Source organism: Aptenodytes patagonicus, chromosome Z (assembly GCF_965638725.1).
Source record: "Aptenodytes patagonicus chromosome Z, bAptPat1.pri.cur, whole genome shotgun sequence".
Taxonomy (NCBI): Eukaryota; Metazoa; Chordata; class Aves; order Sphenisciformes; family Spheniscidae; genus Aptenodytes; species Aptenodytes patagonicus.
The window spans coordinates 63803951-63818792 of record NC_134982.1 but is presented as its reverse complement, the minus strand read 5'-3'; the positions used below and the strand labels follow the sequence as shown (position 1 = coordinate 63818792).

The 14842-nt window shown below is 33.0% G+C and overlaps 1 protein-coding gene across 1 annotated transcript in view; it reads left to right on the top strand.

The window, feature by feature from the left end:
* The window catches only part of FBXL17 (F-box and leucine rich repeat protein 17), a 302561-nt gene that overhangs the window by 198744 nt on the left and 88975 nt on the right, over nucleotides 1–14842 (top strand). Inside the window, exon 7 of the mRNA XM_076363233.1 lies at nucleotides 3266–3342. Coding sequence (XP_076219348.1) covers nucleotides 3266–3342 — 77 coding nt within the window. The remainder of the gene's footprint in view (nucleotides 1–3265; nucleotides 3343–14842) is intronic.

Sequence of the window (14842 nt, the reverse complement as noted above, 5' to 3'; positions counted from 1 at the left end):
ATTGTAAACATAAAGACTTCCAAAGATAGATATGGCAACAATCTTGATATCATTTGGATGGATTGTTACAACAGAATTAACATGACTTGATCCTTGCTTTCTAGAAAAGGTTAATTTCATTTTGTTCTTTTAACCTTTTTCTTTTCTGTCAGGTTTAGCAAAGATTAAAAGGTAAAAGTAATAAATACACAACTACTCTTATTTTTCCTTGTGTTGTAAAGTAATCAGTTGTTCCTAACAATTATGTATTGTGTGACCCTCTACAGAGCAGAGGCTAATGAGGCCACATAAAGTGTTTCTTCTGTCTCTGCAAGTTGATTTACATGGGGATGATATATAGAAAGGATAATAGAAATTAAAACTGAAATTAGATTGACTTATGCAAGTTATAGAAGGCAGACAAAAATAATTATTAGCTATATTTAAATCTTTTCTTCTCCAAACTAGATGTGTCATGACCTCATTCTTTTAGATGTTAGGTGATTTTAATATTTTCAAAAAACAGAAAGAAATGAGGCAGTCAAAGCAACATTTTTTGCCCTTTTTTTGTCTGTTTAATGGAAATATCTAAAGACTGTGAAGGTTTTCTTTTCCCATTAGGAGAAAGTGAACAGTATTTCATTTAGACTCCAAGATGTCACTAAGAACAGCATTGGAGTCGTTCAAGCCACTTGAAAAAACTTTAACCCTTAGAGCTGGCACTATCTGGAAGGATTAAAGGATATAATTATAAAGGCCACACAGACAAATACTTTTATCCTTTACTCCTAGAATCAAGTGACTGAATGCATCTAAAATTTCTTCTCAAACACTGCATTTCTAGCACTCTTTATTTGTTAAGACAAGCTTCTAAATATATACTGGCACCCTTATGGAAGGAGGGACAGAAACTACAACTTCCTTTCTTCACAGTTAAACTGATTTTGTTTGAAGCCAGAGAATAGCCAATATCGTGAGACTTAAGTATACAAGGATGTTGAAGAATGCACATGCAGATATGTCCATGTGCAGATAATACAAATTTGACCCTGATTGATTGAAAATTTGTGTAACTGAAACTGTAGGGAAAATTAGGTAGTCTTTTATGTCATCTTGACTGTCTTGTGGTGGTATTGTTAGACACTGCTTGCTATATTGTATTTTTGATCAATTAATTGTCTCTCAGGAAGTAAAAATGATCAGAAATAATTTGAAAACTTGTAGAGTCATTAGATAAAATTTTCAAAATACTATTCTAGGTTCAGAATTTTTATCCAGAGTAAGAAGTGTTTCATAGTCTCAGTACTCTGCTAAATGATATATGCGATAAGAGTTAATACAAGGTTCTTTTAACTGCAATGTCCATTGACTTTTCAATTATCTCTTATTTGCTGAAATGTCTAATGAACATACTGTCTAATAAAATAACGGATAATGATTTTCTATGTATTCATATTACTAATATTAGCAATAAAATCTCATTATTAGGAAGTATTTTTCTGGAATGGATAATAATAAAAGATCTTTCTCATGGCCTAGTTGATCTCAGTAAGCCAATTAACAAAGATGAGTATCTTGTTCAAAATCCTGTCTTACAGGAACAGGAGAAGTTTTTCACGTACATAGAATGTGTTTAATGCTCTAAATCTTACCTGTTTTTTAGGAAAATAACCTAATGAAAATGTATAATTCTGAGGGTAGTTTATATTAAAAAAGATAGTCCTGGTGTAACTTCTAAAAGAAAAATAACTGTTATGCTTGCTAATTTTCTTAACAGAGAAGTTGTGGGTTTAAACAAGTATAGAATCTGGAGGTTCACCCTGTTTTTCTTCCATGTCAGAGGCTACCATGTTAAATATTTCTCTCCTTTCTTTGTGTATTCATAAAGAAAGGCAATCTTTTCCCAATGACAAGCATTGCAAAAATTTTCTAAATACTAGGCCCTCGCAGTTTTCAAGAGTTGAAAATTTATTATAGTGATAAAGGAACTATGATTAAGGTACTCTGTCAGAGGCATGCTGTTTTATTAGTAGTAGTGAATTTTCTTTCTAGATTTTAGAAGAAGGAAGCAGAGAGAGGACAAATAGATATGAAGGGCTATCATTCAGTTATTGTGTTATTGTAAGCTATAAGAATTAGGTGGTTGCTTTTAAAATCTAAAATTGGCAGCATGAACAGTTAAATCAGATTGGGAAATAATCTATTGGTGGTGGTAAGTGGAGGAAAAAGGTCCCTGAGGATGTAGGTATGTTTTCCAAAAGTTATGACAAACTCAGCAATACCTATTTTTTTCAAAATTGGCAAGTAATTTAATTTTGTGTACTGTAGGAGGGTTGATTTAAGAGGCAGAGTAGATGATTGGGTGATTGATCTGAAAATTAAAGAGGAATATATTGGATCAGAAAAAATTCTTATTATTTATCCTATAAAACACACTTTTAAAAATGTCTCTATGTAGAGAATAGCACAATAGTCATGTTAGCTGATCTAATGAACAGTGGTGCATTTTACATTAATGGAACTGAAAATACATTTTTTGAACTGTATTTTTGAGTGATACACTATAAACAATGCAGTTGTAAGCATAACATTAATATAGACTTGGTCACAAGTATATAATAAGCTCCTATTTTACAAGACAATTTTAGTTTTCATATTTGCTTGCTTACAAGAAATCAAACAAGGAGATTAACAGAAAAAAACTTACGCGTTTCATTGCAAATTCATCATAGTTGTGACAAGGCAGACAAATGAGCTGTCTTCTCATCTATACAAGCTTCTCTAGCAACATATTGGAACACCAATGGCATGTAGTATTTCATGGCCTGATGAATGCTGACTCCTGCAATAATTACTGAAGAAATACAAACACGAATTTAAAATTGTATTTTCTTATCTTTTGTCCTCATTACAGTGCATTTATAGTTCTTCCCTAGAAGAAAACTCTCAAAGCTTAAATCTTGCAATAGAAACTTTCCAAAGTTACACAGTAACAAAGAAATGGAAATTCACATTTGTATTATTTTCCAAAGGAGTTGTCTGTATATATTTCAAGCAACTCACATATTCAGAGACTTATGGGAATATTGATATAAAAGCATTCAATGTAAAGTAATGTTTTTCTCCAGTGTATACATGTAGCCATATGCATTTTCAGTGAATTGTATGACGCAGTTCACAAAATGAAGAAATTGAGATACAGTACATTACACTTGTGGATTGTGCTCTTGCTATTAAAAATGATCTATTGTCTTTTAACTGTGATTTTACTGTATGTGTCTTCCAGATGTGTGGAGGTGATTGCCAAAGAAGGCCGGAACCTGAAAGAGCTGTATTTAGTATCCTGTAAGATCACTGACTATGGTATGTAATATACCTGTATCTTTGTTTTTGTGAAGATTGAGCTCTACTAGCTTTGCACAGAGACTCTTATAAAAGTGTTGGAAATGTATAGATAAAAATTTTCAAAACCTTTATCCATAAAAATAGGAAATGTCAAACACTTTTTGTACACGCTTAAAAATATCTGTGGTTAGAAGTATGAAAGTCAGCGTGCATATGTGCTGCAAAGTGTGCCTCACAGAATTGACAGTTACTGCGCAGGCTGGGTAGAGTGCCCTTTGAATTGTCGTGGAGACCAGGAGAGCATTTGAGAGAAAATCCAAAAATACATGTGCATTTCTAGATGCTGTAAAAGCATAACTAAGCAACTATGAGTGTGGACTGATTGCCTATTGTAGGCCATAAAATTTGAGTGAACTTGATGTTCCCTTAAAAATGCTGCTATGATAAAATAGAGAGGAGCATCTTAGGAATTAGGCTTTCTGTCCAATAGGCCACATAGAGAGACAGAATTTGTATTTGGAATAGGAAAACTTCTTAGCACTTGAGTGTGTTTGCAGAGGCTGCTTTGTTTTATCTTGTTTTGTTTTTTTCACATAAGATACTGACCTCAAATAAGACACTTATTTCTGCAATAAGGCCAAATTCTCAAACGTCTATCTCCCACTTACATGCCTAAATTTCAGTAGGATTTACAAACTGTATCTTTGAGATGTGCATCTCACGCTTTCTGATTATTTTGTTTCTCATTTACTCTTTTTTATTTTAACTTTTTACTCCATAGCTTTTATAAAGAATTACTATGTCAAAGTGATAAATTACCTTTCCAGTGGTTACAAACTCATTCTTTTATTTTCCCCTTCAGATTTTGCACTTTACTGGGGTTCGCGTGCGTGCATTCAAGGGTATGTTGGTCTGCAGAGTTCAGCTTGCCTCACGTCCACAGTATTTGAACACGAGCTCACAATGCAGCTGTAGCACTTGTGGGAGCTTTGGGGCATGGCAGAGGAGAGGGAGCGTGGGCCTATACCACCATTTCTCTGCAGTTGTTTGTACTTCCATGTGCAGAACAGATCTTGCCAAAGTTGAAAACATAGATTTTCTTGGCTTGATACCACTTGGCCAAGATGAATTTGTGAAATGGGAACTGTCTGCTGGAAATTCAGGGAGGAGAATTGTCTGTAGAACACAAAGTGACAATGAAGGTGCCTCTTGTCACTGCTATAGGGTCAGAGGTGCAGGACCTCGGTTGGAAGTGAGACTGTCCGGTTTTGTATTATAGATCTACTAACTGTACTTTTGTCCCTTCTGACTTCGACAACCCATGCAGAAAGTATTATCATGGGAATAATGGAATCGGCATCTTGAGGATCGATAATTTCTCAAACTGATTTCACCCTTCATTGCCTGCAGTTATTGAGAGGAAAACAGGATTTCTCCCAAAACTAGTGAAACACACATTGAGAAACTGAAGTAAAGAAACTGAGGATAGGGAAGTCTTGCTTATGAAAGAATGGAGAGAGGGCAAAGGAAGTGTCCGTGGCTAGACGAAAAGTGGGAAGTGTACTTCGCAGAATGAATGAGTGGAGAATATATGTAGAGTTTGGATGATTAGCTTGGCAACCGTATAGTCATCCAACCTGAGCTTCTGTTGACTTCTGTGGACTAAGGCTCAACTGTCACTAATGTGTTGGATTCTGCAGTCAGTCAACATTATTGCAGTCAGTTACTGGGACTTTGAGAACATTTTCAGTTGATGGTGTTGATACTAGGTTTTACTAGTCACTTAAAAATTGGACTATGCTAATAAGGATCAGTAAGACATCCAGCAAAACAGCTGTGATACTGACTGATTTTTGATACATTATTAAGACTAATTGATTATCATTATACTCTTCAGCATATCTCAGCATGCCAGCCTGACAAATATATTCATCTGCTTGTGATATCTGAGCTGAAAATGCAAAATAAACTGTAGCAAAGTAGAATTTATAAACATAATATATGCTTTGTAAGGAAGTCAAAACTTTGCCTTAGATTAAAAATGTGATAGCAAGTGAATATTAATTAGGTTAAAAAGAGTGTTGCAGGGTGGAGCCAGGCTTCACCCATTGCCTTTCTTCCTTTTTGATTTATTTCCTGGTACTTCAATGGAAGACTTTCCCACATTTGTTTGTGGTGCTGTTAAGTTAAAAAAGTGAGCTCCTTACAGTGCTGCAAGCTCAGTTTGTTGTTGGAACTTCCTTTATCAAAGAAGCTGCCTCTCTTCTACAAAGGAAAGAGAGCAGCCATTCTTTTCCTCAGAGGCTTTTCAAGCCCTCATGTCCTCTACACTTTTGTATTTGCGGCAAGTAGAGGAAAACAGCAGAGGAGCATGTGCCTGACTTCTTGTGGGATCATTCAGGTGGTCTCCCATGGTCTTACAAAGACTTACAACTCCACATGCATACTTGTTCAGGCTCCACCAAGAAGTAAGTAAGTAGTGTCTGAAGCTGTATGAGGCCATGACTGGGTGGGAGCATACAGCCGTATGCAACTGTGCTTTTCTGTTTGATACTCCTGAGGGTGAAACACATAATTGTCCTTGCTTTGGAAATTAAAATCTTGACACCAACTTTAAATTGTAACTGTACACATTTTCACTGTGTTTTTAAAACATACCTAGAGCTGGTAACCAGATTTCTTGCAGCTTGATGGACTACAGATGCAGGCCTGGAGTACAGATGCTGGATTTTACAAGCCCTCTTTGAAACTGTTCAACAATAATTTTTGACTGTTCAACAACAATTTTTGATGCTACAGCAGTTAGCGGAGTTTTGACCTCTGGGACAGGATCATAATTGCTTAGCAATTCAACTGGAAAAAAAGAAGTAATATTGCTAGTTTCCAACAAAATTTGTAATCATTTGAGACATTAGTTAAGCAAAAATAATAATAATAATTGCAGTAAATAAAGAACATAATTACAGCAAAAACTGTTATTGTTGCCCTGCAATTAATGCTATAGGTATGTATGTGTGAGGTAATTTCACGTACTCTAGCGAAGACTATGAAGTGTGAACTTCATCATTTTATTCATTCTTTTGTTTTCCGATTTCTATAATAAGACAGTATGAAAAACTACCAGACATATATGCTTATATGCAATTAGTATTTTTAAAACACACTAAAATACTAGATTTTATTTTGAAGCCTAAAAGATTAAAAACCCCTACCCCTGAAAATGTAGCCATAGGCAGCATTACTTTCTCTGACATTTTGCTGCCCAGAAAAATGTTTTGTTATTCTATACAAAAAGATAGACAGAAGAGGATTCAAAGAGGAATTGAAGTATGTGTACGTACTAAGAGTTGTTAACTTGTGAGAAAGAGAAGAATATATTGCTGTATTTCATGTTACATTACAAAATGGTTAATTTTGTATTTTGTATACAAAAAAGTATATTTTGTTTACTTCTGAAAAATTTATAGAATAATTTTTTTATTTGTTTGTCTAGCATAATTTTCTAAAATTCCATTTTTAATTAGTGATATTTGTTACAATGTAACATGCTAGGATGCTGAAAATGAGTTTAAAAGTTTCTTTACATCCAGCACATTGTTAAATGCTAGAATGTTAAATCACTAGAATTTATCTAGACTGACAGGAGAGACTGAATTAGTATAATCTTTGAGATAAACACCTGTTTGCCCAAGAACACAGACAGAGTGAAGTTAAAGCTGACATTAGTTCCTCATATCATTTTGCCCTTTTGTTAAACAGTCATGAATTAAGCTTGGATTGTCAGTGTTACCTTTGAATTTCCTGCCTTTTGTTGATTTGTGTCACAACCTTAACTTTACTTTAACATAGGGGGGTTTGTATTTAAGCTTTTACTAAGAACTAGTAAGAAAACTGGGCTTTCTCAGCTGTGGGGAGACTGTGTGTCAAATGAATTAGGTTGATGTGAAGGTGTATAGCGGTGAGCTAGGGCAGCAAGCACACACAGAATTCTGTAACTGTCTTTTCAATTTTATGCTCTAGTTCTGGGTTTTATTGATATCCTTAGTGCTGGGAATTTGTTTTAAGTAAATTATTACTTATAAAGGTTGTAATGGTGCAGAGTGCTATGCACTCTGAAACACAAAAGTGAGATTTAGTGTTCAAAGATGAAAAGATTTTGTGAAACTAGCCTGTGAAACAGGACTAGATGTTTTAAGGGTCTGATCTTGCAGTAATATTAAGTGTAAATTTACTAAGAATTACTTAAAAACTGCATTCTTACCAGTAGCGAAAGATAGAAGTATCTAATGCTTTACTTCCACTTTAGAAAAGTAGTCAGACCAGTGGTTTTTGTTTGTATGTGCAGAAAGTCATTTCAAGGCAAGCTTTAAATAGTAGGCTTCCACTAAGAGAAAAAAAGAAAAACAAAAAAACCCAAACCAAACCAAACACCAGCCCCCCCAAAAAAAACCAAACAAAAAACAACTTTTGAAAACAGTTTGGCAGGAAGTGTTCAAAATCAGGACTTTGTCCAGCTGCGCCGTGAGAAATCACTTCAGAAATTTCTGAAAAAACAAAGTACCCAAACTGTCATTAATAGGAGTGTGGTTAGCACAGTTCAGGGAATATGTTTATCTCATAACAATTCCTGTCAAGTAACCTGCAGAAGATGACAGTTGTCTTGATAGTTGTCTTGTAGAATTTCCATTACCTAGTAGTTCTGGATTTTGCCTAACTTTAAAAGTCTCTATTTCTAGCTGTAAAGTAATTGCACAAAGCTTTTCAGATGAAATGCTTGGCACAAGGAACTGAGATGAACTGTGGCATTTTGCTGATACCTTTAAGATTCTGAATATTGAAAACAAGCTCTCTAGATATGTAACCTGTTTGTTTTCTAAAATTGTGAGTATCCTTTTTTCATATTCCTCTTTTCATCATTTACTGCTATATTTGGTGTCTGTGAGGACACATGATTTTTTTAAAAGTTTTTTATTCTATGAGGATGTTTGCTGAAGCAAAAAACGAGTTTCAGCAAGCTATAATTGAATTATATAGTTTTTATTATAAGTGTTATAGATGGGGCATAGCTGTTACAAATAGATGTCTGGAGGAATAAGATAGTGTTTATACTGAGTCAAGTCCAACTGTCACAAGACAAAACATAACTGTAAGTTGCATTTTTTTCTTCATAACTGGATTATGGATTATTTTCTGAGAAGTGAGATACAGTTAACAATGTTAAAATAGTTTTCCAAGAGGCTGTTAAATTCTAATGTTTTAATATGTAGGCTACATATGCTTTCTATTTTAAAATAGAATATTTTAATTATCATGGGATCAGGTCTTCCTACTGAATAATACAGATAAATCCCGTAAGAGCTGCTTGAGTTTTCTCTCCAATATTTAGCATTTGTCATGTAAATCATAAAGAATAAGCGTACTGTGGGTATTTCCTCACAAAAGAATGTTTTGTTTCTGCTCCTCACTTGGATTAGCAAATCTCTCTAATGCTTGATCTCACTAAAACTATTTCTTTCCTAATTCTAGCCTTTTTAAATCTATTTTTAAAACACCATGTCTTTTGTACGTTATTATTCAGAAGGGAAATACATTTTTGTGGGATAAATGCAGCACTCGTGAATAGACAGAATGGAAGAGGTAGTAGATACATTTTTGAGTTAAAAAGATTTCATCCTCACACATTACTGGTTTGCAATCTCTTCCTTAATTTATATAATTTAAATAAATATAGCTTTCATTTTCTCTTTCAAAATTATTTTGAATTGCTGCTATATTGAGTGCCAAGTTTCCCTTCTTCTCAGAATCACTTTCCCCTATTATGTTTTCCTATCCTGTCCATATTTCTTTCTCTTTTGTACTCTTTTAATGACCCAATGCATGCAAACACTAATCACACAGAGAACTGTGTTTATGCTTGTAGATAAGAGTACAGATAATCTTTTTAAGGACCAGGGCCTCTGTTATCTTCTTTAGTGGTTATGTATGTTATGTATATAGGTATGTTTGTATGTGTATAAAATGGTGGCATTATATTATCTAATTACTTTATATATTTATTGCTAGATACATATGAAAGAAAAAAGAATATATATATTGCTTTCTTATAAACTTTTTTTTTCTTCCTTTCCACAAAAGCATTTTCTCTCTACTTTTTGTTCTGTTACTTAATTATTCAGAAACCTGAACTCACTGAAGTAAATAAGCAGGATTGTTAATGTTTAGTGACAAATTTTTAGGTTCTTTACTTAGTTTTAAGGTTCCTTTTCTGAGGATAGGCTGCAACTTTAACTCCAGTAGTCTGTAACAATTAATTACCTGAAGAATAAGTAGGTGGTAAGCAATCTGTACTCTGTTGTATGCATTAATGATACTTCCTTTGACAAAATCTCTAGCAGCTAGTAAAGTTTTTTTGTTTGCTTTTATATTAAAATGTTCATTCTTTCTGAATTCTGAAGCAAATATTTCTATAGAAACTCTAGTAATTATAAGGATCAGTGAAGGCTTATTCTAGTAATAGAGGTGAGTTGACAGAGTCTTATGTAGTTTAACAAAGCAGTATAACACAGTATAACTTATTATCCCTTCCTCCATTTAAATGGCATTACTGTTTATGTTGGAGTGTGCAGAGTGAAGATTCGGAGTCTTTTAATGTATTTCAGAACCTCTGTACATTTCCCTCTAGTTAGGAGAAAAAATTATAGAGTATACAGCTTTTGTAAGGATGTTTTTCAACTTGTTTGTTCTGGGATTTTTATATTCCTTTTATATTGCTGTTTTAGTTTGGAGTAGTTGTTCATATACAGCCTTGCATGTATTGACATCTAATTTTATTTCCATAAGGGATCCTGTTGACATTGAAACCAAGAGGATTGTTAATGTGAGGAAAGATAGCTGTATATTCACATATTTTGGGATTGGAACCCTGTCAGAGGACATCTTCTTTAGTTCTGTTAAGAGTGTTGAAGGAGTAAATAGATAACTTTAGTCACCTGTCTGGAGTTTTCAGTAGAAATTGTTAATAAGAAGAAGTCAGATTAAAACTTTATCAAAAGTAATCCCTGAAGCAGAAAAGAGCCCTTGAACAATCTGTCAGCACCATATATAATTCATAACTACCAAAAAACCAAATTTTCTTTGTTTAAGTTTTATCAGTATTCCCAATGTCACAAAAATTCCATGCAGTTTTCTTTAAAATTTGATTTGAGATAGCACTGTGCATCAAGTGCACCATACAGTGAGATAAATTACTGCAATAGCATATTTCTCAAATAACAGATAGTTGCAAATCTTTTGTCCTACAGTTCATAATAAAGGATTTTCTCTTTGAGCAATGAGATGAGGCAAATTTCCAAACTATTTTTTGTCATACTAGAAGGTGGGTTGTCTCCCTTAACCTGTACCCTTAAAAATAATGTAGTATAATAGCCAGTTGGAGGAAGCTGTATGTAGATGCACTTTTGAATCATCAAGGTTAACAGAGCAGAAGCCTATGATTTGTACACAGTTTGTTCCCAGTTGGTTGTCCTAAATGTGGAAAATGGAGATGTGTTGTACTTCAGGTTTGGTTTGTCTTGTAGAGAGATCCACAGGTACTGTTGTTTTAATTTAATTTCTTCTGTGGGAAATTTAGTGGTTTGGGTTGTTATTTTGATTCTTTGGTGACAAACTTGGCAGTAGTTTATCAATCATAATAGAAAGTTTAATTTGTGCTTTTTTATCTGTAGAGAGAGGTGCTTCAGTTAATCTTTGGAAAAATGCACCTCATTTCTGAGTACCAAAACACAAAATATATTTCTGATATAACAAAAATTGAAATGGCCACAACCTCTGCCTATATTGCCAGAAATGCATTTTCACGTTCTTGTTTATTCATTTGCTGTATTTACTGTGTTAGGAAACTATATTATAATACTGAACTTTCATTTGACCCAGGACCCAGCTTCTGTTCTCTTGTGACATTTGTATTTCCTGTTTTATATGACCTTTAAAAAATAACATAAAGCTTTATTCCTTCAGTGCACATGTTAACCCCTGTATTGAAAACAGCGTGCTAGGTGCCTCTTCAGTGACCTACCACACAACAAAAATATTTTTGAAATTATTATATCTAAAAACTTGTTGTTTGCAGCTCAAGACTTGTTTAAAGTGCAAATAAATTATTACGTGTAAACTATGTAATTATGATCATATTATGAACATTAGGGTCATTGCAATTTGTTTTTGTATTTTGATAAACCACCCCAAACTACTGAAGAAATGTATTGTCATTTTACATTTTTGTCTTATCTTTCGTTTCAAACAGTATCTGTTAATTTCACACTGCAATGGAGAATACCATTCCCAACAGAACATTTGATTTGCAGTCAGAGGTAGACTTACTTGATAAAAACAAGTGGTACTTGTATTTAACGTGAATCTGTTTCTGGCTTGGTTAGAATATGATTTAATTTAAACGTTCTGACAAACACCAATAATGACTCACATTAACACACTGTTGCTATAGTCCAGTTTTATATTTAATTGATTGAACTTTTGAATTAATTTAAAATTTGTCCTAAACCACTTTGTTTGTTGAGTAGCAATTACCAGTATACCTCAAAAAACCCATACATTAGCTATATTTAAAATTATTCTTATAAAACCTAGTATTGGTCTCAGTGGGGATTATTTAAGGGTCCCTCTCATAATTCTAAATTTAAAAGCAGCATTTGTATTTTTCTTAAGTGAGAGAAAACAGAACTCAAAAAGGAAAAAAAAGGAATTTACCTAGTCTTTTTCCATTTAATCAGTTACGATATAAAACCTTGGTTGATATGTGTAATCATACAAGTGAAGAGCTGCACCATATTTTAAAGTGGCTGTGCTAGTTTGCAGTTGCAATTTATTTCTTCTAGATTCTAGGAACCAGTTTTATGATCCCCTTTTTAATGCACTATAAAATATATTTTAACAAATTACATTTTAAAATTAGTATGTTACTTCAGTCTTGCCTAAATAAAAGTGATTGTTTTCTTCAGGCAGCTTCCATAAGGGAGATTTCCATTTAGAGTGCTTAAATACGGTAATTGTTGTTTAAACTTCTTAGCAAGTAATATAGTTGTTTCAACATAATTACTCAAACTAAGTTAAGTCTTTAAAAATACTATTTTTTCGTGGTAGGATTGCCTTTCCATATTGTATTTTGTAATTTCTCTTGGCTAGTTGTTGAATTCCAGTAATATTCAGATTACTGAAGGGAAGGCTCATTTTGACCATAGTCTGACTGCCTGCCTTAAAAAAAATATTTTAAGTACTTCATGGAGGTACTAATAATGCAATTATTTTCAATGCCTAAATTTAAGAAAAAAAATGTTTCTATTCTTTTAATCATTTCTGTAGTCTCAGGGATTGTGCTAAGGGACTGAATACCTAGAAACAATTTTTTTCTTTAAATACCTGAAAATAGGTTAGGATATTGATATAATTCACTAGAATGGAAATAAAAACAAATGGCTAATGTCACAGCAATGTGATAAATATTGGTTTAGAGCCTTATTTTTTAAAAAAAAAAAGAAAATGCTTAACAAAAACAGTTCAATGTTTAAATGATTTTAAGAATGGAAAAGAGAATATGAAAACAAATTCTAAATCTATTGCATCTCTGCCTTTTGGCATGTTATTAAGGCCTCATTATGTATATACACAAATAGATCTGTTATGTTTAAGTATGGCATCTGTGGCCCAATATTTAAATATCAAGAAGTAGAGACTGTATCATTTTTTTATTCATATTAGTTTGAAACATGAATTATGAGTCAACAGCAAAAACAGTAATAAAAATTCCAGTAACATGGGTTTTTACCAACTTGTCTAAGAACAGAGGATGCATCCAAAATGTATTTTATGTTAGGTAGTGAAGTGGAATGAGTGGTACTTCTGCTCTGCTTTCCTTTAATTGTGGTGATTCTGAGTTAGCTTTGCTGTGACAAAAGCATTTGATTTTTACCTCTGTAATGAAGTATACAAAGAAGTTAATGTTGTCTTTGTAAACTGTAAACTCTTTCCACACCACAGTACAACAGAATGTAGAACCTGTTCTCTTACTGATGTAAGGGACGTGATTCACTTCATAAATAATCTGAAAGGCAAGTAGTCGTCGTGCTTTCAAAAATTAATAAATTGACATCAAAATTTTAGTTTGGTCAACTTCAAAGATTTGAAGAGTTTTCTATAAAAAACTAGTCTCAAAGTAGCTTTTAATTTATTTATTTTTGTTCCTCATAAGTCAAGTGGGATCATTTTAGCTTTTGAAATGTCAAGTATCTTTCCAAAACACTCAGACAACAAGATTGCTTTATTTGCAGTTCTCTTTGGCTTGGTGCCATCACCCCTGATTTTTAGCTGTAGATACTGAACCACATTACTTCTAATTGTAAGATGCCTAATAAAGAAGCGTAGTAAAATATGTCCAAAAATATATAGGTACAAGGTTGTTAGTAAAAAGAGAAAGAAATAAAAGTGGATAAAGGAAATTCTTGAATAATGTAAGAAAACAAATTTAATATATATGATTTTTCTTTAAATATGCAATTTGGATTCTTCTGTTCATTTTTATATGTATTTTGTAACTGATAAATGAAAATAACTTCATTATCTCAATCTGTTCAGACACTTTAAAAAAGAATACAAATATTGGAAATATTTGAATGTTATTAGCTAGATATAATGATCCAGTTTTGCAAACTTCTAAAACTTTTCAGTAATCTGAAGATATTAATACTTTTTATTTTTCATCCAGGTAATGTTTTGTTGGACTTTTTTAAACTTTTAAAATAGAATTTATGTTACACATGATGCAACTGTGTTATATTTTAGAAGCTCAGGAACTTTAGGAACTTGGTAGTTCTGCCATGTATGGAAGTTAAAATAAAGATGAAATGCAAAAGAAATGTTCCCTACTACCAGAATTTGAAAGCACTGAAATTGTAGCTTACGTTTTGCGTAAATCATTTTAATTTGAAGATATAGTAGCAGCATCTCTCTCTGCTTTAAGTATGGAAGCATATATGTTTCTTGATCAAATCTGTAGGCCTACATCAGTAATAATAGTCTAGTGTCAAATTTATGTTTAAAAACACTGTAGCTCGTTTTTATTTGTACCAACTTAAATGTTAATGAACACCAACTTGTCAACAGTGCTAGCGGTTCACAGTCCCTTACCTGTGTTTTCTTAAATAACTAATTAGTTCGTGCATCTTGCTTTTTGAGTACCTGAGTTAATGCAGCTTAAATGAAAGGATTTTCTCAGTTTAAGCATCTGTCAGGTATCTTAAGTTGGCTACTCACTCACATACAAAGAAAACATCCTAGAATAACTACTTGCTTTTTAAAAAATTACTCTCCTGAAGTTTAGCAAGCAACCAGGAAACAAAAATGTAGAGGATGAAATTAGAGTTGTCAATTAGCTTGTTTATGGTTTGTAAGAATTTCTCAAAGATCTAGGTCTTGCTGCATTAGAGGTTGAACATGAACATCAGCC